This window comes from Myotis yumanensis, unplaced genomic scaffold (genome assembly GCF_028538775.1).
Source record: "Myotis yumanensis isolate MYYU_CA2020_CCGP unplaced genomic scaffold, mMyoYum1.0.hap1 SCAF_17, whole genome shotgun sequence".
Taxonomy (NCBI): Eukaryota; Metazoa; Chordata; class Mammalia; order Chiroptera; family Vespertilionidae; genus Myotis; species Myotis yumanensis.
The window spans coordinates 41,166,537-41,190,288 of record NW_027223768.1 but is presented as its reverse complement, the minus strand read 5'-3'; the positions used below and the strand labels follow the sequence as shown (position 1 = coordinate 41,190,288).

General features: G+C 54.2%; 1 protein-coding gene across 1 annotated transcript in view; it reads right to left on the bottom strand.

The window, feature by feature from the left end:
• LMX1A (LIM homeobox transcription factor 1 alpha) overlaps nt 1-23,752 on the bottom strand; it is a 118,325-nt gene that overhangs the window by 27,217 nt on the left and 67,356 nt on the right. The window contains exon 3 of the mRNA XM_070396621.1: nt 11,277-11,509. Coding sequence (XP_070252722.1) covers nt 11,277-11,509 — 233 coding nt within the window. The remainder of the gene's footprint in view (nt 1-11,276; nt 11,510-23,752) is intronic.

Below are 23,752 nucleotides of genomic sequence, written 5' to 3'. Positions count from 1 at the left end.
CAGGCAGCATTCTCACCTCACAACAGGCAGTGTTCTCACCACAGCACCCACAACAGGCAGCATTCTCACCCCACAACAGGCAGTGTTCTCACCACAGCACCCACAACAGGCAGCGTTCTCACCCCACAACAGGCAGTGTTCTCACCACAGCATCCACAACAGGCAGCATTCTCACCCCACAACAGGCAGCATTCTCACCCCACAACAGGCAGCATTCTCATCCCACAACAGGCAGCATTCTCATCCCACAACAGGCAGCATTCTCACCTCACAACAGGCAGTGTTCTCACCACAGCACCCACAACAGGCAGCATTCTCACCCCACAACAGGCAGCATTCTCATCCCACAACAGGCAGCATTCTCACCTCACAACAGGCAGTGTTCTCACCACAACACCCACAACAGGCAGTGCTGGGAGCCGGTCCATCCTTGCTGCTTGACACAGTCGCTGCAGAGAAGAAACATCTGCACAGCATATGTTTCAAGGGACCTGGCGTATATGGCATACTGTTCTTAATATGTTTGCTCCCCTTCTTGGCGCTATGTGTTTTAACCAAGGTCACCTCTCCGAGAAAGGTTGTTTCCCCAGGTAGGGATTTTTCCCTGAAGTTAGGGAGGGGATAAAACCCCTTAACTAAGTGCCAGGAGGGTAGTTAATCACTTTAACTAAGAACAATCAGGCTTAAACTACATAATCTTTACTTCCTGGAATGGAGATAAGAAACGCCCTAACCTTTTGGAATAGAAATTGAGAGGATTAAAATCAACTGGTATAAATACAGATGTAACAAGACAACAGAAGACAGAACCTAGAAACAGAACCTAGAGACAGAACCTAGCAGGAGAACATGGCAAAAGATGCTGAACAGAACCTGGACAGAACCTAGGGACAGAACCTAGAGACAGAACCTAGGGAGAGAACATGGCAAATGATCCTGGACAGAACCTGGCTATAGAACTTGGCTGGAGAACCTAGACAGAACATGGCAGGAGAAACTGGATAGAACCTGGCAGGAGAACCTGACTACAGAACCTGGCGACAGAACCTGGCTGAGGAACCCAACTATGATGATCACCTGAATGCTGCCTCCGTGTCATTCCTTCTTCGCCTACTCCGTCCACACCTTTGGGGACCCCTGGACTTGCTGGGGCTGGACCACAACAAGGCAGCATTCTCACCCCACAACAGGCAGTGTTCTCACCCCACAACAGGCAGCACTCTCACCCCACAGCAGGCAGCATTCTCACCCCACAACAGGCAGCATTCTCACCCCACAACAGGCAGCATTCTCACCCAGCACCCACAACAGGCCTGCGACATGGTCAGTGCTCAAAAACATTTGCTTATCAATCAAGACTCATACACTTCTACGTGTGCCCTGCAGACTCCACGGATGGGATGGAGGCTGAGGGGGCGCCCACTGCTCCCCATGCTTACGGATTCCCAAGAAGGTGAGCCTGCTCACTCACCTCAAACGCCAGCGTGGCCCCTGCTCCCACCGAGTGCCCCCATGCCCACGCAGCGCCAAGCCCTCTCAGAACCGCCAAGAGAAAACAGGCCTGCCTCTGCGCCAGCATGCACTCCTGGACTGCACCACTAAGCAGTCAACGGTTCTTAAACTGCGCGGTTTTCCACACACGTCCACGCACCAGATAGCAGAGGCTCAGAGGAAGCCCTGGCCAGTCTGCCCCAATCCCTAGGAAACTGGATTTGGGTTTTCTTAGGTCACCGACACCAGGGCCAGGGCAACATGGCCCGTGATTCCTCCTCCTGCTCAGTGAACTGTCTACACTAAAGCACCTCAGATCCACGTGGAACCTCTCAGTTGGAAATCTATACACTGACGGGCTGGGCTTACTGTCTGAGCACCACCCAGCATCCGCCCTAACCCCCTCCACACCTTTACAACACAATAGCAAAGCGAGTCTCTGGTCCCTGAGCTCAGGGAACGAAGGCTGAAGTCAGGAACCGGCTCTGCGAGGCAGGGACGGCACTCCGACACTCATCACTCACACGCCCAGTCCTGCCCCTGGAAACACACACCTGAGCGCACTCCCCCTGAGCCTGGGCTGGGGCGGGTGGTGGGACCTCCCAGGCCAGCCGCAGGAGCCTGGCAGAAGTTCTGATGTGCACTGACTTTCACTGTTGTATTTACTCATTTACTTAATGAGGGCTGTCGTTGGCATGGCTGATGCTGCCCATCTGGACAGGAAGGTCGACTTCATCCTACCACCATCAAATAAGCCACAGGAGCAGGACAGACATTCGCTGAGTAATTGCAAAAGCAAAACAAAACAAAAATCAATGTCAGGACGTTGCACGCACTTGGAAAGTGCGTCTGCCCTGTACCACCTCCGCCATCCTCGGATGCTCCGCAGCCTCCTGCTTCCTGGCGGGAGTGCCCAGGAGAAGCGGGGTGACAGTGATTAATTACCGAGGAGAGGAGGAGCTGGGCGTCAGAGCAGAAGGCGAAGGTGTGACTGACTTCCGAGAGAGTGGAAGCGCAGCTCCAATCACCTTGTCTCCATTGCTTTAATGATCTGTGAAAAGATTCTTCATTTGGGTGTTGGAGGTAGGACGTCCTACTGAGCGCCTGGAGCAGTGCCACCACCTGCGGGCAGGCTGCCAGCGAATCCAGCACCAAGCGTGAGGTCTGTGTTAATGGACACGGACATTCCATCCACAGGCATCGCAGCCCAGGGCCTCGGGAAGCCAGCTCTGCAGCTGGACTGCCTGGGCTTGGATTCCGGCGCTTTCCATGACTCACTGCAGGACCTTAAGCACATCTGTCCTGCTCATCCTCCTGACCCGGAGACCGGGGATCACCCTAACACTGCCGTCCCCATCAGCTACACCTGACGGGTGAGTCAGTGACTCTGGTCAACCGCTTCGGGCCATGCTTGTGCACAGGAGGGTTCAGGAACTGTTGACATTGTCATAATCATGCAACAATCCCAAAGGCCAGGTGTCCATGTGTCCAGGTTTTTTTTACAGGGACTGTGTGTGAGACACATGGATACATGCTGCACACACGTAATAGTTGAAAGACCTCTGAAGCAAGTGCATGCATTTCAATTATGGTTTTTATCAAAGTCACTAAGTGTGAGCCCACATCGAAATTAAATCATGGTCGCTAGAGAAGAGATGGCACCTGTCTGAAGCTGTACCCTGCCTGTGACATTTCCGACACCCAGTGACAGCTGAGGCTGAGTGTCAAGTGTCCTGGCTCTGTAATTGGTAGAATTAAGTTCTTATCCGGGCTTAGCCTGACTCGAGGGCCCTGCACCCCATCTCTCCATCTAAGAGAGGAAGACAAATAAACCCGCCAGAAGACACAGCCTCGGAACAGAGAGCAGTGCCAGCCTCGACAGGGGCCACACAGCTCTGGTCAGTTTCAGGGCAGGGATGAGAGTACTAGCTGCCTCCTGCCTGCTCCCCAGAGAGGCCTCTGAGTCACTCAGAAACGCCCACCAAGACCTCTGTGCTATCGCGAGATACACACGTGCGCTCTTCGCATCTTCGTCCCCGCACCAACAACGACGCAGAGACAGCAGTTATTGCGCGTTTACTGTGTGCCGGGCTCTGCGCCAAGGCCCTGCGGCCAGTGGTCTAGTCCAGGTCTTGGGTCGTCTGGACACCGACACAGCATGCGTGCATGTAGGAGACTGAGACATATTTATTGCTTGAAACTTGAGGAATGTCCACCTATTCCAGAGCCTGGGCTAGGTTTGTAGGAAACTGCCCTTTGAAACAGTAGTGTTCGCACTTCCGGCCTCTGTCTGTCAGTGGGTTATGAAAATAATGAGGCGGCTGAGACAAGCGTTAAAAAATAAATAGAACAGAAACTATTAGCACGAGGGATAAGCTGTGAGTAAAACTAAGTATTAAAACTTTATTTCATGCACACACATACGAATGTGTATATTAAGTCATTATAAGAAACATTTGTTACTGAGCTGCAGCTAAAATTTTCTGGGAAATGGTGTTGGAGAGAAGAGTCTTGAAAAACTGCTTTCCATTAGCCCTGGCCGGGTGGCTCAGTTGGTTGGAGCATTGTCCTGTGCACCAAAAGATTGTGGGTTCAACTCTTGGTCAGGGCACATACCTAGGTTGTGGGTTCGATCCCTGACTCCCTCCCTTCCTCTCTCTTTAAAGTCAAGTAAAACATACCCTCAGGTGAGGATTAATAAAAATGGCACGTGCCATTTCCTGGATATGAACCAAGTTTCAGGCCCTGTACATGGCCTCTTGGTGTTCCCCAGGGCACAGCTTGTGAGTATAAGTCGAGACCCAAACTCAGACCCGTCTCACTTTAGACCCCGAGCCCTGGCACTGCCACACGAGAACGAGATCCCCATACCTCCTGCTGTCTTCTCCTTTCCTTCCTTGTATGTTAAAATTAATGACGATGAACTGACAAGATAATCCACGGGATAGCTAGGCATTTTTCAGAATGCGTGAGGTCACAGCTGCCTCTCAAATATAATTTATTGGAGAACAAGAAGAGTTCCAAGATAGGCTGAAATACTTCTGTAATGAATAAAACAATCAGTTCCAAGACTGTAGAAGGCAGTGAAAGCCACTTCTAAATACCTCGGGTGACGCTGCCTGGGGGGAGGAGAAAGGGGTGTCACAGAGACAGTGCCTGGGAGCCGCCTGGACCCTCCAAAGCCTCGACCTCACAGCCCAAGGAAAACACAGTCGGCAGAGCGCTGACAACTCCACAGTGTGGGGACCTTCATTCCAGCCCAGAAAGAAGAGCTACCCTGCACGGCGGAGCTTCTGGCTGAGGACTCAGAGGCCAGCGTCGACAGGGCAACAGCACAGGTTACCAAGAGCCTGCTGAGCACCAGGCCCGGTGCTGGGACCAGGTGAACACAGACCATGAGGACGGAGCGGCCTCCCGGGGGACCCAGGCCACCCCCCACAGACAGGCCCACGCCTCCGCTGGGGAAACCCTTCCACAAAAGCAGGGCCTCGGAAGGAGCCGTCCTCCCACGCTGACACGCAGACTCTCGAGGACAAAGCAAGGGACGCAGGCAGCAGCTCTCGGAGGTGGGTCTGACCCAGGAAGAGCCAGCAAACCAGGAGGGTGTCGTGGTTTGGCCTAGGGGAAAGTCGCAGGCAGGAACAAACTTGGGGTGTCATCTAACGTGCATTCTCTTCTTTAGGTCAGAAAACCTCCAAATGGCAAACAAACCCCAAAACAAGCAAAAAACAGCCTGATCCCATGCTGGGAAGCACTGCCTAAAGGATATCGTCAGAGGGAGAGGCCAACAGTGACATGCTGACTACACGTTCCTAATGATTGCAACAATGAGGGGGAAAGGCAATTTACCATAAATGTAACAAAACAACATGCAACGTGGAACCCTGGATGGGGCCCCGGGGTGGATGCAGACGTTAGAGAAAAGTCCCTTGGAGACGAATGGTCTGTCACTGAGGCGGCAGTGCTGTGCTGAGGTTGATGTTCTGGTCTACACCAGTGATGGAGAACCTTTTGAGCTCGGCGTGTCAGCATTTTGAAAAACCCTAACTTAACTCTGGTGCCGTGTCACATATAGAAATTTTTTGATCTTTGCAACCACAGTAAAACAAAGACTTATATTTTTGATATTTATTTTATATATTTAAATGCCATTAACAAAGAAAAATCAACCAAAAAATGAGTTCGCGTGTCACCTCTGACACGCGTGTCATAGGTTCACCATCACTGGTCTACACGGCCCAGGCATCAGGATGTACACTTACATATAAAAGGTCACCTTGGGAGGGCCGGAGGGAGGGTGCGTGGGAACGCCTGCCCTGCTTTGAAATCGCTCTGTACATCTAAGATTTTATTTCGAAATAAAGTTTTTAAAAATCGCTGCAGGAGACATTCTCAGATAACCTCTGATGTGTATAAGGATGATCAAGAAACGGGACGTGGACCAGGCAGGAGCCATGGTTGCCCCCAAGCTCCTACCCCCACTGACGGGTCAAAAATGCTACAGAAACCATGGGCCCATCATAGATGACAAGTGGTAATAACAAAATGGGCAGTCAGGCCGCATATGGAAGGTTTTAGCCCCTTCTGGGAGGTGCATTCTAAAGGGATTGCAGCATTTTTACAGGCAGAGCAAACAGCCTCTTCCCAGGGGTAGCTGGGAGGATGGGGAGCAGGAGGAAGAGAGAAGACACAGAGAGCACAGGGATCTGTCTCGGCTCAAAGGACGGCCACATGTCGGGACGCTGACTGGTTTTGTGAGTCCCTGCAAGCAGAGCCATGGCCAAGGCTGAGTCACACACACAGACACAATGGGGCCCAGTGTAATAAGTCAGACAATCCACACTCAGTGTGAGGCCACGCCCGCCAGCATGGCTCCATGGTTGAACATCAACCTATGAACCAGGAGATCACAGTTTGATTCCCTGTCAGGGCACGTGCCCGGGTTGTGGGCTTGATCCCCAGTGTGGGGCGTGCAGGAGGCAGCCGATCAATGATTCTCTCTCATCACTGATGTTTCTCTCTCTCTCCCTCTCCCTTCCTCTCTGACATCAATAAAGTAGATATAAAAGAATGTGAGGTCAGAGCTCCCCAGTGCTGGACACACCCACGTAGAGGCCGGATGAGCACTGGCGGGCGTTTGGCCTGGACAACCTCTAACGTGCCCACCAATTAAAGAGCCCGTGCTGGCGGCCAGGGGAAGGGCACGGGCATGAGTGTTGGTAGGTCTGTCCTAGAGGCCCTGGGCTCCGAGGGGCCCACAAGCCCAAAGAAAATAATCTCATGCCCGCTACAGAGTCATCTGTTTGGGTGGCACCTGCAAGGCCCCTGGCACAGCGGGGACCAGGACAAGCGGAGCCTCTGGACACAGCAGTGAGGAGACCCGGCCCCTGAATGTCTCCTGAGCTTGGTGTCCATGGAGCTGCACATGTGTCATGTGCTCTGTTCATGGGGACAGTCAGCGCCATAAAACCACGGCTCCAGAATGCGAGGGGGAAGCAGCCAGAGGTCACTGACCCGCCTCCACCACCTGTCGTGAAAAGTGTTAGTGGCAGCAGGTTCTCGTCCTGAAAAGGCAGCTGGTCTGCCCTTGCTGGACACAGTCCTGACCTTGAACCAAGATCTGTCTCTGCACCCTGGTGTGACTCTCAGCCCCATCCGCCTTATTTTCACACAGGTGAGCACTCTGCGTGATTTAGCTACCTATCATTTAGCAAGCTAACCCCTCGCTCAAGCTCTCTCGGGCTTGTCGGTGACCCCGTAAAAGGAATCATTTAAAATTAGGCCAAACATCCCGAATGTGCTCTGAGCGATGCAAAAAACTAACGGAACTGCAATCAGATGAGACCTTCTCCCACGCACCTTTGTAAGGTTACAGCGGCCCATGTTCTCTGGGGGGGAGGGGTGGCGGGGTGTTATCATCATAAGTAGCTAGTTTATTAATATTAATAAAGGAAGAGAGCAAGGGGAGGTCAGATATCATAAGCACGGTCATCTGGGCAGCTTCACCAGGAAGCGACAGCTTCTGCTCCCCAGGGAACTCCGCTCCATTCCCTGCGGATCCCTGAGGGAAGGCATGGAACAAAGGGGGAGATGGGTACATGCCCAGTGAAGTCGGGGTGACATAGAGAAGGCGCTTGCCTGTCAGCCTGACCTGGGGAGCCATGGACTGGCCAGGAGGGTAGAGCCCCTTGCAAACATGAGAAATCTTGGAAAGTCCAAGTCCCCAGACAGAGCTCCCTCTCTTGCTCTGTGACCCGCACTCACCCCTGCGCTCACCTGTTCACTCTCCATAGCCGTGTGGCCTCAAGCAGCTGCGGGGCCACGGCCGTGTGGACCCCACAGGCAATGGGAGGGAACAAAGCCAGGCTAGCAGGTGCTGGACTGGGTGCGCAGAGGACAAGACTGGACTCCCTCCATGGCGGGAAGGACAGAAATAGGAGCTTGGAGGGGAACCCCCTGAATTTGGATCATCAACAAAGCATTCCATGAAGCCCCATCCTCCCGTGGGGGCCTCAGGAGCTGCACCCCCACCGTTAACGATGACAGTTCTATCGTTGCGACATTCCCGTTGGTTCCTGTGGACTATGGTCAGCTAAAGCCCCCGGGAAATTCCACCACGCAGGCCCCTTCCACGGAATTACCCCTGAATTCTGGAACCCGGCGGTCAGATTCCATCCTGCCAACGTTTGTCGGCTGCCATACTCTCTGTCAACACTGAGCTGTCCGCTGCCACCCAGCATTCCCTGCCTATGAATCGGATAAACCCACTTTCTACCTCTTCATCCAAGTCACCAATAAAAATGTTAAAGACGGCCCGGCCGGCCGGTGTGGCTCAGTGGTTGAGCTTCGACCTCTGAACCTGGAGGACATGGTTTGATTCCCGGTCAGGGTGTATGCCCGGGTTGAGGGCTCGATCCCCAGGAGGGGGTGTGCAGGAGGCAGCCAATCAAGGATTCTCATCACTAATGTTTCTATCCCTCTCCTTTCCTCTCTGAAATCAATAAAAAAGTATTTTTTTAAAAATGTTAAAGATGACAGGTCATTCGATCATTCCCTCTACAAGTATTTGTTGAGCACCTACCATAGGAGAGGCGCTCAGGACAGGAGCGAGAGGAGAAATTGTGTGTGGACAGGACAGATCCCCAAATCTAAACACTTAAGATCAGGTGGACGTCTCCTGGGAGATTTCATTGACTCATTAGGGACTCTCTGCTCACGCCCTCTCCTCCTGCTCACACCCCTCCTCCTGCTCACGCCCTCTCCTCCTGTGCCCTCTCCTCCTGTTCACACCCTCTCCTCCTGCTCACACCCCTCCTCCGCTCACACCCTCTCTTCCTGCTCACACCCTCTCCTCCTGCTCACAACCCTCCTCCTGCTCACACCCTCTCTTCCTGCTCACACCCTCTCCTTCTGCTCACACCCTCTCCTCCTCTGCCCTCTCCTCCTGTTCACACCCTCTCCTCCTGCTCACACCCCTCCTCCTGCTCACACCCTCTCTTCCTGCTCACACCCTCTCTTCCTGCTCACACCCTCTCTTCCTGCTCACACCCTCTCCTTCTGCTCACACCCTCTCCTCCTGTGCCCTCTCCTCCTGCTCACGCCCTCTCCTCCTGCTCACACCCTCTCCTCCTGTGCCCTCTCTTCCTGCTCACACCCTCTCCTCCTGCTCACACCCTCTCCTCCTGTGCCCTCTCCTCCTGCTCACACCCTCTCCTCCTGTGCCCTCTCCTCCTGCTCACGCCCTCTCCTCCTGCTCACACCCTCTCCTCCTGTGCCCTCTCCTCCTGTTCACACCCTCTCCTCCTGCTCACACCCCTCCTCCTGCTCACACCCTCTCTTCCTGCTCACACCCTCTCTTCCTGTGCCCTCTCTTCCTGCTCACACCCTCTCCTCCTGCTCACACCCTCTCCTCCTGTGCCCTCTCCTCCTGTGCCCTCTCTGCCTGGGCTCCTGGAAGGGCAAAGGAAGGAAGCTGCTCCAGAGGCGTCTGCTGTCAATGAGTTGGGCTTGGCGCACAGCACGTTTTATAATGCAAGACAGGCAAGATGCATATAATTGACAAAGCGCGGGCAACAGGTAATATATTTGATTTTGTTTGAGACTTTACTGTCACCATTTAAAGCTGCACCAACACTGAGAGATTTAGAGCTGAAAGGCACCTGGGACTCTTCTAGAACCAGCCCCCGCCCTCACCAGCAGGGGTCTCCACAGCTGGGTCCTTCTCCCGAGGAGCCCCCTCTGTTAGTCCCGATCACTAGAAGGACTTCGGACATCCCCCACGTTGAGTAAGGCTGCTCTCCTTTGCTGTTTACCTACATTGTAAGCGCTCGGTGGGTTAAGTAATGGAATACGTGATATCTAGTTCTGCAGCTGGGAACAAGCTAAGCTAGCCGGCTGCCTTGAGAGAGTGATTGGCTTGTTAAGTCCTGCTTACTGAAATTAGAGGGAAAATAGGTCTGAGCCAGCCTTTGGAAGGCAGTTATATGCTCACTTAGTCCTTACTTTTCTAGCCGAAATACGGTATCTATAACTCCTTCGTGGCTGTGGCTTGGAGACCTCCCACCCCCACCACTCTGGTCATTCGTGTCCTGCCCGCCCCTGGCCTCAGCACTCAGGTGTGGCTGCTGACTGTGTGAGTGTCCGGAAAGCTCCAGTGTGTCCATCGCGGCCGCAAGAAGAGGTGTGCAGAGGCGGACGCGGCTGGACCCGTGGCGGGGAAGGCGCCACGCCTCAGTGCCACGCCTCGGTGCCACTTGCATCCAGCTGTTCTTCCTGTCTTTGCGCCTAGGGTGGGAGGCAGGAATACACGAACGCCTCCTACTGAGTTTGTAGCCCATAAAAACCTGCAATTGGACAGCTCAGTGATCAAGGCCCACACCTGTGTGCCAGCTCGGACCCCGGCATCTACTTCCACATGAGAAAGTGTGGTGACCCTTGGGTGTGCACGGCTTTCTAAGCCCTTGGGGTATTCAAAGATTTTGCAATATTCTGGGGAGGAGGCCCAAGTGGGAGGCTCACCAAGGTGCCCAGAGGGAAAGGCAGGTGAGCGGGCCTCCTTCCGCCGAGTGGGGGCCACGGAGCTCGGCTTAGATGAGCAGACAAGGCTGAGCAGAGTTGGCAATGAAGCAGGCGGACCACGGCCCCCTCCCATCCCTCCCTGGAAGAGCATCCCGTGCCCACACCAGGCAGGGCCCCTGGTGCCCGGGGGCTCCATCTTCTGGAATTGGGGTTCGAGCTTTTAAGTCGCCTCGGCAGACGTGAAAGGAGCTGGTAGGGCTGGGCATGCCTTCTGTGCGCGGGCCACTCCCAGGGCAAGAGCCACCCCCGGAACTGCTGCCTCTCAAGCTGGACCCCCGAGGATGCACATGGAGGGGATGTGAGCCGGGGCTGCGGCCTGAGTTGAGCCAGCTGGGTGCAGGCGCCGGAGACCGCCAGCCTGGAGCAGTCACTCCACTAACCAGAGCCTGTGAGCGTGTGAATGAGTGTCTACGGTGGGCGCCGTGGAATCGGGGTCATTTGTTACCGGGCACATCGTGGCCATCCTGACTGTATAGAGATCACTCCCAGCTACAGGGCAAGTTCCCGGAAGCACAGAGCTGCCTTCCGTGGGCCAGGCCACCTGGTGGCTGGTCCTTCAGGAAGACACTGCAGACGGTCACCCACCCCCCACTATACCCCCTCCCCCGGGGCCCGGTCAACCCCCCCACACTGCCCCCTCTCCCCCGGGGCCCGGTCAACCCCTCCACACTGCCCTCTCTCCCCCGGGGCCCACCGAGGGCACTCACCCGAGTCGGACGCCGCCGGGCTCACCAGGCTGAGCAGCTCCCGCTCCTTCTCGTAGTCGCCTTTGCAGAGCAGCTGGCCCTCCTTCAGCACAAACTCGTCCCCCTTCTGGAGCTGCCGCTCGCACACGCAGCAGCAGAAGCAGCCCAGGTGGTACACGCTCTTCTGGGCCCGCATCACAAACTCGTTGGGTGCAATGGCCTCCAAGCAGCCCCCACATTTGACAGCAAACAGCCTGGGAGCGGGACAAAGGAGGGAGGTCTGTGACAAAGGTCTGCGGGCCCCCGTCTCCCTCACGTCAGCAGCAAAAGGAGCTTGGAGACGGGCCGAGGAGGCTGGCACGGGCAGTCCTGGAACCCAGACGACACACAGCGCGTCCCACCACGGCCACTCCCGTCCTCGTCACACTGCAGGGCGGTCTGGGAGAGGCGCTCTCCTTCCCAAACGACCTCAGGACGACCTAATTCTTTGTCAAAGCCTGTGGCATAAGCAAGAGATAATGCACGTGCCCTGAAAATATCTCTGGTTCATTCCTGATGGCATCCATGTCTCTATTTCCAAAACAAAGAGTTGTTTTCTTTTTTAAGCAACTGGGAAAGAAAACCTCTCTGTCCCCGACGCCCAAGGGTCAAGGTCGTGGCAAGGTCATCGGCTGACGGGAGAGGACACGGCAAGGCGGGTAGAACTGCCCGAGTGAGAACGCACCGCTCCACGCCCCCCTCTTCCCGGAGTGAAGGAAGCCAGGCTGGGGAAGGAGTGGGTCACCTCTGGGACTCCTTGAAGGACAGGGCCAGCCTGCAGGCGTGTCCCGCACGGCCCGGGTCGGAAGCGCAGGCCTGAGCCACCACATAGCCCTCCCTGCTCGCACCTGGAGCACCTGGCAGCCTCCCTCTTCCTCAAAACTTAAAGAAGGGGGTGAGGTTGGTGGACAGCCCCAGGGGCCGGTGTGGCCCCAAACGCAGGCCCAGGGGCCAGCAGCCCTCCCCTCCTCCGCTGCCCGTGTGGGGTGCTGCCGGGTCTGGGCCTCTGGGCATACCCGTCCCCTGACAAGTCGCCCTGACCCCCCTCTATGCTGGGTGCTGCGCATCAGGAGAAGAGCCACCACTTCATCCTGTCCGCCAACCTGAGCCGGCCGGTCAGTCCCTCCCGGGAGCCCCTCCTAGGCCCGTCCTCCCAAGCCCCCCGCTGACACTCAGGAGGCAGCAGGCCCAGGCGTCTGCAGCCGCAGGTGGCCACACCTATGCTTGTTAGCTTCCTTCCACCCTGTGAGTCGGCCCCTCCTCCTCCTCCTGAGGGTCGTCCCCACTGCAACCTTCTCCCTCACTGAGAGGGGATCGGGGTGGGCTCCCCAGCAGCTGGGGAAGGGCGGGAATTGCATGGGCTCAAATCCCAGGCCTGGTCAGTGGGGATTCGAGACAGGGACCGACGTGAGATTCTGTCTCTCTCCACCAGGTCCCCTCTAGGTGAAAACCAGGTCCCCCTCACCCTCGACTTTTGTCGCCCTCCCTCCCCCTGAGCAACTCAAGGAGCAAATTGCACACAGCCCGTCACATGTGCCATGTGTGCACAGCTGCCGGCGCCAAGGAGAACACAGCTGCTGACACACACCTTGCCCTTTTCTTGAAGGCTTAGAGAAAGTCCAGGTCAAAAGTCTAGGTCACAAAACACAGCTGTCTCTCCCCAGTTTCCGAGGGGCCTGGCCTCCTCTGAAAGCTCCTGAGGCCTCGCTGGGCCAGAGCCTGGCCCGGCTGTGCCCTGAGAGCGGGCAGGTCTCACCACGGCCAGCTCTTCTGGGCATCAGACAGCTCCTGGCTCCCCCATCACAGATTCTCCTGGGAACGTGGCAGGTCAGCCCTCACCTCGCAGGGGAACAGCAGGTGGCAGGTGGGCAGGCACCAGGCAGGACCAGGAGGAACCTGTCCTCAGCTCCACAGAGGCCACGTGGCGGGAGTCTGAGGCGTGGAGGAGGAGGTACCGGACAAGAGGGACCGAGGGCAGGCCAGCTCTCAGGACAGTGGGAGGCACGCCCTCCGACAACCGCATCCTTCCCACGGGGCCAGCACGCTGCCACCCCGCAGCCTCCCGCTGTCCCAGGTGCCTGGAGGACGGCAGAGAAGAGGAAGGGGCTGATTTGGGGCTAGAGCACAGGGGGAGGAGCAGGAAGACCTGCTCCTGTCCACCCTTTACCCAGGGACCTCAGTTCTGACCTTCAATAAACCAGAGTGACATAAAAAACTTAGAGCCTGGGCAGACCCGGCATCCATTCCCGGGGTCCCCTCACTCCACACCTGTTAACCAGAGACACCCATAGGCCAGCACCTCATCTCAGGCCCCCAGACAGTTTCGGCATGACCCACCTTGCCATGCAGTTCTCCAAACAACATCTTCCCAGAACTGTATCATTCACAGCTACGTTTTCACAAATACAACACAGCAAAGGCCAAAGAGATTGTGTGCAAACACACATACACACACACCACCACAGCTAAACCCCCTCTCTCCGTATGTATGTATTGGTATGTATAAGTGTGTGTGTGTGTGTGTGTATGTATGTATATGTGTGTGTGTGTATATATACATATATATATATATATATATATATATATATATATATATATATCTCCTTTTGGGGAACATGGAGGAGGAAGGAAGTACCCAGAGTGGGAGAGGGACAGGGGTGAAATGCAAGCCCGTGGGACTGTGGGAAACACATTTCCAAAAAGAACTGATCCAATAATTGATTGATGGATTGATGATTGATTTCTAGAGAAGATTCCACTTGAAATCTTTAAGCGGTTGCTCCTAGGCATGTCTGAAACTCCCCAGGCTGGAAAAGTCCTTAATTTGCTCCATTTCACGCTTCATGCCTTTCTTACAGGTTTGGAATCCTGCTCTGTAGCTATGGAGACAAGAACATTTCCAAAGCAGGGATGAAGGCTGGCACCTGAGGGACTCCTCGGGCACCAGTCTAAGGTGATCAAGAAAGAGGGGACCTTGGGGAGGACAGGAGGGCTGTCCCTGAGTGGCAGGAATAGCCGACGGCCCGCAAGGCCAGGTGGACACGTGGCTTCCGCTGCCCGTGTACAGTCGAGGCAGTTACTCCACATTCTGCATATCGGGTCCTTGTCATTACGACATGGCTCAGCCCCCAAATTATTTTACTTCAAAGGAAAAGAAGCTCATGGAAGACAGAAGCCAGGGGATTCATCTTTATTGAACATCGTGTGGTGCTAGGAACCGCGGCATTTCTACAGCCACGGCCACGCCCACTCCGTGGGGGAAGGGCTCGACGAGAGTCCCTCTGTAAGCTCAGATTCCCCGGGACGGGCCTCGGGAGGCTGCTCACAGGCTCTTCCTCCCCTTCTCTCCTGCGCCCCATCCGTCTGGCACTGTTTTCTCAGCAGAAATAAGTAGAAAGATCAGGCAGCTGGGATGCGGCCGTGGCTCGTGCGAGGGTTTCTGGACCGGCCCCTGGCTCTGCAGGGCGTCCGGGGATGCTGCTGCCCCTGGGGGTGATGGGCAGGAGTCAGTACCAAGCTGACCCTGTCGGGGTCTCAGCTCCTGGGCCCCAAAGTACCCTGAGGGACCCCCGAGAGAGGCCTCTCCGCTGTGGACGTAGGTTAAGAACAAACAGTGCCCGGGAGACCCTCTCCAACCCAGCGCCACCGTGAGGCGTCTACGCTACTCCAACAAGCTCAGGACCAAGCAGTTCCTGCGGGGACCCCGTCTGCTGGGAGCGTGGGGGGCCTGTTCCCAAGGTGCAGGCAGAAATGCAGGCCAGCGGGTCGGGCCAGGAGGAGCCGGGGATGCTCAGCCACAGACACTGAGCTGTGGAGGCAGCAGGACCGGAGGCAGCATGGAGTCATCCCATCACCTTAGATCCAGGCCCCCGCCCCCTCCACCACTTAGCTCTGTGACCTGGGTCTGGTGATGGTGGTGCCAGTTCACTCACCAATAAACTGGGACCAATACAAGAACTCGCCTCACAGAGCCCCAGTCAGGATGAACTAACGCATCAAAACCACCTAGCACGGTGCTTGGCACATGCAAGCCCTCAACGAAATGGGAACCATACGATGGTGGTGAAGAGACGGGGAATCGGGATTAGTAAAGGAGATGGAGAGAAAGGGATGGGGCAGGCAGTTCAGGACCAAGGCCATGAGTGATGCAAGGATGTCAAGGCCAGCTTTTCGGTTGCGCTGGCTGTGGACTCAGGGTCCAGGTCCCACCTGAGGCAGTGTCCTCGGGCTAGGCATTTGTCTGGATTTACCCAACCAAGAGTTCCAGCATGCTTCCGTAAAATGCCTTCTTGCTCTATCAACGTAACAACCAAGAGGCTGGCTGACTGAGCCTTCATTTTCTCCTCAGGATCAATATTCCTGACTTTTTCACCATGAATTCCCACGCCTTCCTCCACTCTCCTCCCACCTGCCCCCTTGTCCTCTAGATGCAGACACTGGAAGCCACCATGTCATCCCCATCTCTGCCCTCCGGGCTGATGCACAGCGGCCAAGCACAGGACGGCTGCAGAACATGGCAGCTTCGTGAACACCCAGCGCCACCCAGGGCAAGGGCTTGGAGGCCCAGGAGGACCGAGCAGGAATATAAGGGGACCCCCATCATGACACTCCAGGGTAGGTTTACAAGCTGAGATCTTCATTAACCTGAACCCAGAATTCTGACAACATCGAAGGGGCTCCTCAAAGCCTCCACGCCATGGAAAATTAAGTGGAAGAATGGAGACCAAAATCACACAAATAGCAACTTGAGCAGCTGGCTGTGTCCTGGTTTCACTCCGCCAAACTACACAGAGAACTGCTGTCAGCCTCGGCCAGCAAGCAGCTGCAGGCGGGGCACTGTCCACCTGCACGGCCCTACCCCTTCCATCAGGGTCATTTCATTTTTTAATTGATTTTAGAAAGAGAGGAAGGGGAAGGGTTGAGGGGGAGAGAGACAGGTCAATTTGTTGTTCCACTTGTTTATGCATCATTGATTGATTCTTGTATGTGCCCTGACCAGGGATCGAAACCACAACCTTGGCCTATCAGGACGATGCTCCAACCACCTGAGCTCCTGGCCAGGGCCCATCAGGTGTATTTCTAAGTCCTGGGTTTAGGAATGTGGGAGAAAGTCTGTGTGTCCCTCTGCAATGCATGCTCGGTTTCCACCCTCTCCACCAGGGGGCAGTACAGCAGCACTCACTAATGCCATGTTGACTTGGTAACTGAGGTCATCCAGGCACCAAGACAGGCATTGGCCATAAGCCAAGACTGTCTGTCGGGTGACTCTGCAGCCGGGAGCCTGGGAGACCATGTGGCTGAACTGACGGAGAGTATTCAAAAGTATTGGGAACCAAAAGCATGGCTTGTGGCCTTAGAAGTAGTGACACAAGCAACCTTGTCAGCTGGCTCCAGGTCTCTGTCCTTGAGGCTGAGCCAACACCACCACAATAAGCGCCGGAGCCCGTGGGCCTGGGGCGGTGGGAAAGTCTGCAGGGACAATAGACGTGGCAGGATCTTCTATAGGAGACAGTCTCGAGGCTCTGCGGTGGGGAGAAACCGGGAAACAATAGTGTCTGGCAGAGCCAATCGGAGGCTCCGTGTCCCTGGGGTCCTGGGGAGCAGTGAGGGCCATACAAAGGGATGGGAATGGGGAGTGTGGTGTCTGCACCGCCCAGAGGCACCTCGCTGAGAAGCGCAGGGTAGCATGTTGGCTCGGCGTCCATCGCAAAAGGGTGGCTGAGTCCCTCCCTCGTTCTCACACAGCGTCTGGTCGAGGTGAGCCAGGCAGAGTGGGGACAGCATGGTTTTCCAGTCTGACAGAACCTGGGTTCAAGCCTGGGTTCCTTCCACCTCTGAGACTGTGGGCCAGTGGTCACGGTCCCGAGCCCTGCTGCTCCATGGGCGCGTCATAACGACCTCACGAGACGCCTTGGAGACTGAGGAGACGGCGTGCTTGAAGTGTCTGACACTCGCAGAAATCAATGGGACATATCTGCCCACGTCAATATTGGCATGAGATCATTTACTGCAAGACTGAGCCAAAATTAGAACTTCATGCATTTCTCAAGGCTGTGACTCTCATTGTAACAAATTAAGCCAGACAAGCCTTTCATAAGTTACTGGAGGAGCCCGACAGGCACAATGAGAGGACACGAGCTTGAGGAGACGGCAGGTGCATTCGTTCAGGCGACCATGGCTCTGAGCTCCCCTTACCCGAGGTCAGCGCTGATATTAGCCAACGGGTGGTGGCCAGCAAGCCGGCCACTGCCCGACACCCAGCATCCATTCAGGAAGCTGGCAGCACTGTGTGTTGAGCCAACCAGAGCCAACAGTTGCTGCCTGGCCAGCGCTGACACTATCTGGCAAATATTTGGAAGACTCCTTCCCGGATCCTCTCAGGGCTCAGGTGACGCTGCTCACGGGCTGTGGACCTGCGCTGAGACGTCTATCCTCTTATCTTGCTTCCCTGGCCGTCAGGCCCCCACAAGATCCGTCAGCCTCTCCCCTCATGTTTAACTGGAAAGAAACCGATGCTGAGAAGGAGCAGGGACCTACCCCAGACCACAAAGAACATGAAGGTCACGAGAGAGCCAGGCAGAGCTTGGGGCTCAGGCCATGGTCAAGAAATAAAAGGGGCTAAATGTGGCCCAGCTGGGGATGGAAAGGTGTCCCTGGGCCCCTGGGCTGTAACCCTAACCAGCTGAGTAAGTGGACAGTGTGTGAGACAGTGAGTCGCTCCTGCTCTCTCGGTCCCCTCCCCTCCCCACCCCACCCCCACCCTACCGCCGCCTTCGTTTTTGCCGAAACCTGGAAGGCTGTCGAGGAGTCAGGCTGCAGAGCAAACGACTGCGGTGAGAGCGTGGATTCCACAACCCAGGCCGGGGTGGCACGGCGTAGATCATAGGCTTTCCATAGTGTCACGCAGACATGCAAACATGGCAAGAAACATAAGGCAGGCGCACGGAAAATATATGTTTCCTTTTTAGGGAGTTAAAGGTTTGGTTTCCTTTGAAAATGTCAGTATTCCTTTCCCTTCATCCTCATTAGCCCCCTGGGACCCTCGAAAGCATACCCAGCACACACAGAGCCAGGGATGAGGTATTTTTAGCTGATATTCTGGGCACAGATTCCTATTGTTTCACGATTTTTGGCTTGGCTGGATGGCACGTGGCCAATACAATGTATACTCTTACAAAGAATGCATGTTCCTGGCTGTGTGTGTGTGTGTGTGTGTGTGTGTGTGTGTGTGACAACAGTGGGCGGACAGGGCTTTATTGATGATGTTTTGACGGGAAGGATTCTGAGAGCCCAGCAGGGGGCAACACCGAGCTCTCCGTGAATCCTGATTGCTTTTGTTGCCATTGCTCCTCATTTTTACCATTGTGCTCTTCAGGGTGAAAACGCCATATTGTCACAGCCCAAGAGCTCCTCATAGAATCAACTGATACAAACAGCACAGTGTCAGGAACTAGACGAATTCTCAAAGCCGCGGACCTTGTTCCCAATGTGCTGGTGTGCCAGTGGCCAGTCCACGATCATGCTCAAAACCCTGGGAGTTGCTGCTGTTCTCCCTTCTCCTCACATAGGAGGTGGGCAAAGTAGGTTAATAATCGTAATAAATAACACAATAACTAGTTATTAAGTAATACTGACAACTGTAAACCTAATTTGCCCATGACTGTATATACAGGATGTCCCCCCAAAATGTATACACACTGTAACAGCTGACAGCTCAATTTTGAAAATGAAGTGTATTTTGATATACAATGCCTTCATAATTATTCAAAGTGTGTGTGCACATTTTCTGGGACATCCTATACCTAACACCTGTTCGTAAGGATCACCCTGTCTTCTAGGGGTGACGAGAAAAGACAATCACAGACGGACAATCCGAGTAAAGATCTCCTGCCACCGTGGCAGCAAAGCCACAGGGAGCAGCCACATGGGACTGCCCTTCCACGTGCAGGGGGCCAATCTCTCTGGATGATCTCCATCTCCAGAATGTCTTTAGTTCAAAGATCTCAAAGCCCGTGGGACGCCATAAAACATCTCAGCTCTGAATTGGGGGCAGGCAGGGCAGACTGTTATCTGAATCTATTAGCCTCATCACACAGGCATTCTGCACAATCCCAAAATCCAGCCCAAAGAGCCAGGTGTCCTGCACTGCCCACACAGCCTCTCCCGGGAGACGTGGCCCCTTCCATCTGGCTAGACTCCAGGTGTCCTGAGAGCTCAGAAAGGTTCAAGCTCTTGTTCTCTTTATTTTTCCCCTTCATTTTTTTACTCTCTTTATCCTTCAACTCTCTCCTCACCCATTAAAAACTGGAAGACACCACACCCGTTAGGATGGCTACTATAAAAAGAAACTCTGACGAGGATACAGAGAAATGAGAACCCATGTGCACTATTGGCTTCAAAATGGTGCTGCTGATATAGAAAATGGTACCCCAGGTCCTCAAAAAATTAAAAATAGAATTACCCATATGATCCAGCAGTTGTACTTCCAGGGAAATACCCAAAATAATTGAAAGCAGGGGTTCAAAAAGATGTTTGTACATGCGTGTTCACAGCAGCACTATTACAACAGCCAAAGGGTGAAAGCCACAGGTGAATGAGGGAGATACCATAGAAACGTATTGTAATGGAATATTATTCAGCCTTAAAAAGGAAGGAAATTCTGACACATTTGCAACATAATGAGAACATTATGTTAAATGAACTAAACCAGTCACAAAAGGACAATCACTGTATGATTCCACTTACAGGAGACTAGAGGCCTGGTGCACGAGATTTGTGAACTCGGGGAGGGGGTCCCTCAGCCCAGCCTGTGCCCTCTTGCGGTCTAGGAGCCCTTGGGGGATGTCCAACTGACAGCTTAGGCCCGCTCCCCATGGGGAGCGGGCCTAAGCCAGCAGTCGGCCATCCTTAGCGCTGCCGCAGAGGTGGGAGAGGCTCCAGCCACTGCCTCTGCACTCATCAGCCAGAGCCAGGCTTCAGGCTGAGCAGCGCTCCCCCTATGGGAGCGCACTGACCACCAGGGGGCAGCTCCTGCGTTGAGCACCTGCCCCCTGGTGGTCAGTGCGTGTCATAGTGACCAGTCGTTCCACTGTTCAGTCGATTTGCATATGAGCCTTTTATTATATAGGATAATTTGAGTAGTGAAGTACATAGAGACAGAAAGTAGAATGGTGGGTGCCAGGGTTTGAGGGAGATGGGAATGGGGAGTTACTGTTTAATGGGTGTGGAGTTTCAGTTTTGCAAGATGAAGAGTTCTGGAGACGGATGGTGGTGATCATAGCACAACAATGTGAATGTACTTAATGCCACTGAACTGTACAGTTAAACATGGTTGAGATGATAAATTTTGTGTTATAAATTTTGTGGTAAACATTACCATAATTTTTAAAAATTAAAAAATATATATTTTTAGCTAGAGAACTCTACCTCCTATAACCAAAAATCTCAGTGACTGTGTTCCCAGCTGGAAAAGCTCACATGCCCAGACTCCCTTGCAGCTAAGAGTGGCCATATAAAGCAGGACAGGGGACCCAGGGGGATGAGGGGGTGGGGAGCAAGATGTTTTTGAAAAACTATCATTCTCTTTATGAGATGAGAAAGGCTCAACTGGTGCATACATTTCACCATCTCTCTTCACCTTTTCCCTTATTTCTGTGCCTGGGATTAAAATATAACACCTGGGGTTGAATCAGCCATCTTGGCACTAAGCGAATAAAAGCTACCTATTAAGGATACAGAGGAAGAGGAGAGAATCCTGGGTCCTTGAAAGCTTCCTGAGCAGTTGCACCATCCTTGGACTTCCTACTTCTTGGCTCCCTTTCCGTGAGAAAAATAAAACCTCCTGTTCATTAACCCACTGTAGTCAGGATGTAGGTATATGAAGCCAACTTATCAGAAGGACTTGCCCTTTCCATTCAAGGTCTAGTGGGCCCTGAACGCCTCTCCAGGGAACTCCTCCACGTAGGCACTAGCCTTCACTTCAAGTTCACTCCAAAGCTACATCATATGTTTTTGTAAATATCGTTACATTTATATATTTCTCCCAAATTGGGGGGAAAACATCCTTCTCTTGACCCTACCCTCAGTATTAATTTGATAGCCTTTGTAGAAAATTTCAAAAATAAATTATTTGTATTTTCTATCTCCAGCTCCTCTGCTTCCACTCTCTTTTAAGGCCAATCCCATTAGGCACTTGTCTTACTCTTTCTAACCAAACTTCCTTGCAAAGGCCACTAATGATGTCCACTCATGATGACCTGGCATTGCGGTCACTTGGCTTCAGGACCCCTCGCTCTCCTAGCTCACCAGTCACCTTCTCGGTCTCCTTGCTAGTCCCTCTCATCTCCCTCAACTTGAAATGTCTCATCCTCTTTTCTATCTAAAATCATTGTCCTTGGTGATTTATCCAGTCTCAATGCTTTAAATTACTTTCAATGGCTTTGAAATGTCTCTCTCCACCCCAGAGCTCTCGCCTAAATCCAACTTGTTATATCCACCCACCTACTCAATATTGTCACTTGGGCTTCTAATCAAAATCCCCAACTTAACACCAAAGCAGAATTCCTGATCTCATCCCACCCACCTCACACCCCAACTCAAACCGCTCCAACCACAGCCGCCACTCCTCTGTTGATGAAAAGCACCTACAACTTTCCTTTCGCTGGAGACAAACGTTTCAGAATCATTCCTGAGTCCTGCTCACAACCCCCTGCAAACTGTCCACCAGCCATTTCTGCTCCACCTTCAAGGGATAACCAGAACCTGACCACTCCGCACCTCCGCCTGCTTTCACCGCACCTGCCCGGACCCTCAGCAGCTTCCCGCTGCACCGCCTGCTCCTCCTGCCTCCTGACCTGTTCACAGCCACCCAGAAGCCAGAGGAGCCCACTGAGAACTCAACTGAATCACGTCACTCACCTATCACCCACCTCACAATGAGACAAATAGAGGCATAGGAAGGTTTAAGTAACTTGTTCAGCTTGGCACAGCTAGTAACCGGAGACACCAGGATTCAAGTCCTGTCTGTTAAGGCCCAAACCCACCAAAGCTCCATCACATCACCGCCTACATGGAGGGGGCGCCATTCTAACAAAACCGTGATGCGCTGCTTTGCACCTGAAAGGCTCTGTGTGGCCACAGGCAACACTCTCACCCTTATCAACTCAAGCTCCTGATCAGGCAGAACTGGATGAGAGAGGTTATCAATCACACCCAAGTATTCTACCCAGGAAGAAAAGGCCCAGAGGCTGCCCCAACTTCCTGAGTAACAGCCAACTGAGACCCCTGACAAGGCCGGGTCTAGCCCAGGAGAGCACCAGCCGTGGAATCTGTGTGGAAGGAAGCAGCACTGGGTCGAGGTGGCAAAGCCAGCAGGGATGGTGGCAGGTGTGCAGTGCTCGCCAGCAGGACGGCCGCCCTCAGGTGCAAGCCTAGGGTAGAGTTTCCATCTTGGTGCCGCTCACATGCTCTGCACCTTCCCCATCCAGCACCATCCAGGGGCCTGGAGGACGGGGCCAGACAGGAGGAGCGAAAGCACCGCAAAGATCTCTGTGAAACAGGATTCCCGGCCGGAAATCACAGCCCCAAGTTATGTGTGAGACGTGAGTGGACACCACCCCGGTGACCCCATGGGCGTTGCCGTCCCGTAGAACTTTCTGTGATGACACAGACATCATCCTCAATCGTGCTGTCCAACGTGGCACCCCTGAGCCAATGTGCCTGGAGACAGAATATTAAGATGCTTGAAGGTGAGGCGAGAGCAGGAGAGTGAAGACCTGGTCTTAGAGATGGGCTCGCCCTGTCCTCAGGACCTGGCCCGGCTTCGTCCTCTCACCTCCCCAATCCTCCCCAGCCTTCAGAGGCAGCTGAGCCCCGCACCCTCGCTGTAAGGGCGTCTCCTCATCAGCTGTCTGTGGCTCGTGTGGGCTCACTGATGACAAGGGCTTAGAAACTCAAAGACGGGAAGCTTCCAGCTGGAGTGACCAAGGGAACGAAGCCCTAAACAAGAACCTTAACTAATAACTGGAATCTGAGCAGAGTGAGTGACGGGGCAGACATGCCACGAGGAGACTCCAGAGTGAGCCAGGGTGTCCCGACAAGAAGCCCACGGCGAGCTCGGCAGGTGGGAAGGCAACCAGCCTGCCTGCTACCTGCCGACACAGAAGAGCGTCGGTGATAGTGCAGGAAGTGTGTGCTTCCTGCCAGATGCGAGCTTGTTCTGAACGCGATGGAGGAGGGTTGCTGAGCTGGCTCCGACCTCTTCCGTAGGAAATGGGGGGTCTAGACACACCATTGAACTGAGGCATGAGGTGCGGCCAGCACACGGAGTAGATGCAGAAGGAGCCTGGACAGGCGTGGACCCCCCCACCCCTACTCCCAGATCCACTCCTCCCTCCCAGCACCCCAGTGACCGTGGCCTTCGGACAGTGTGGGCCACCACAGCAGACACCGTTGTCACC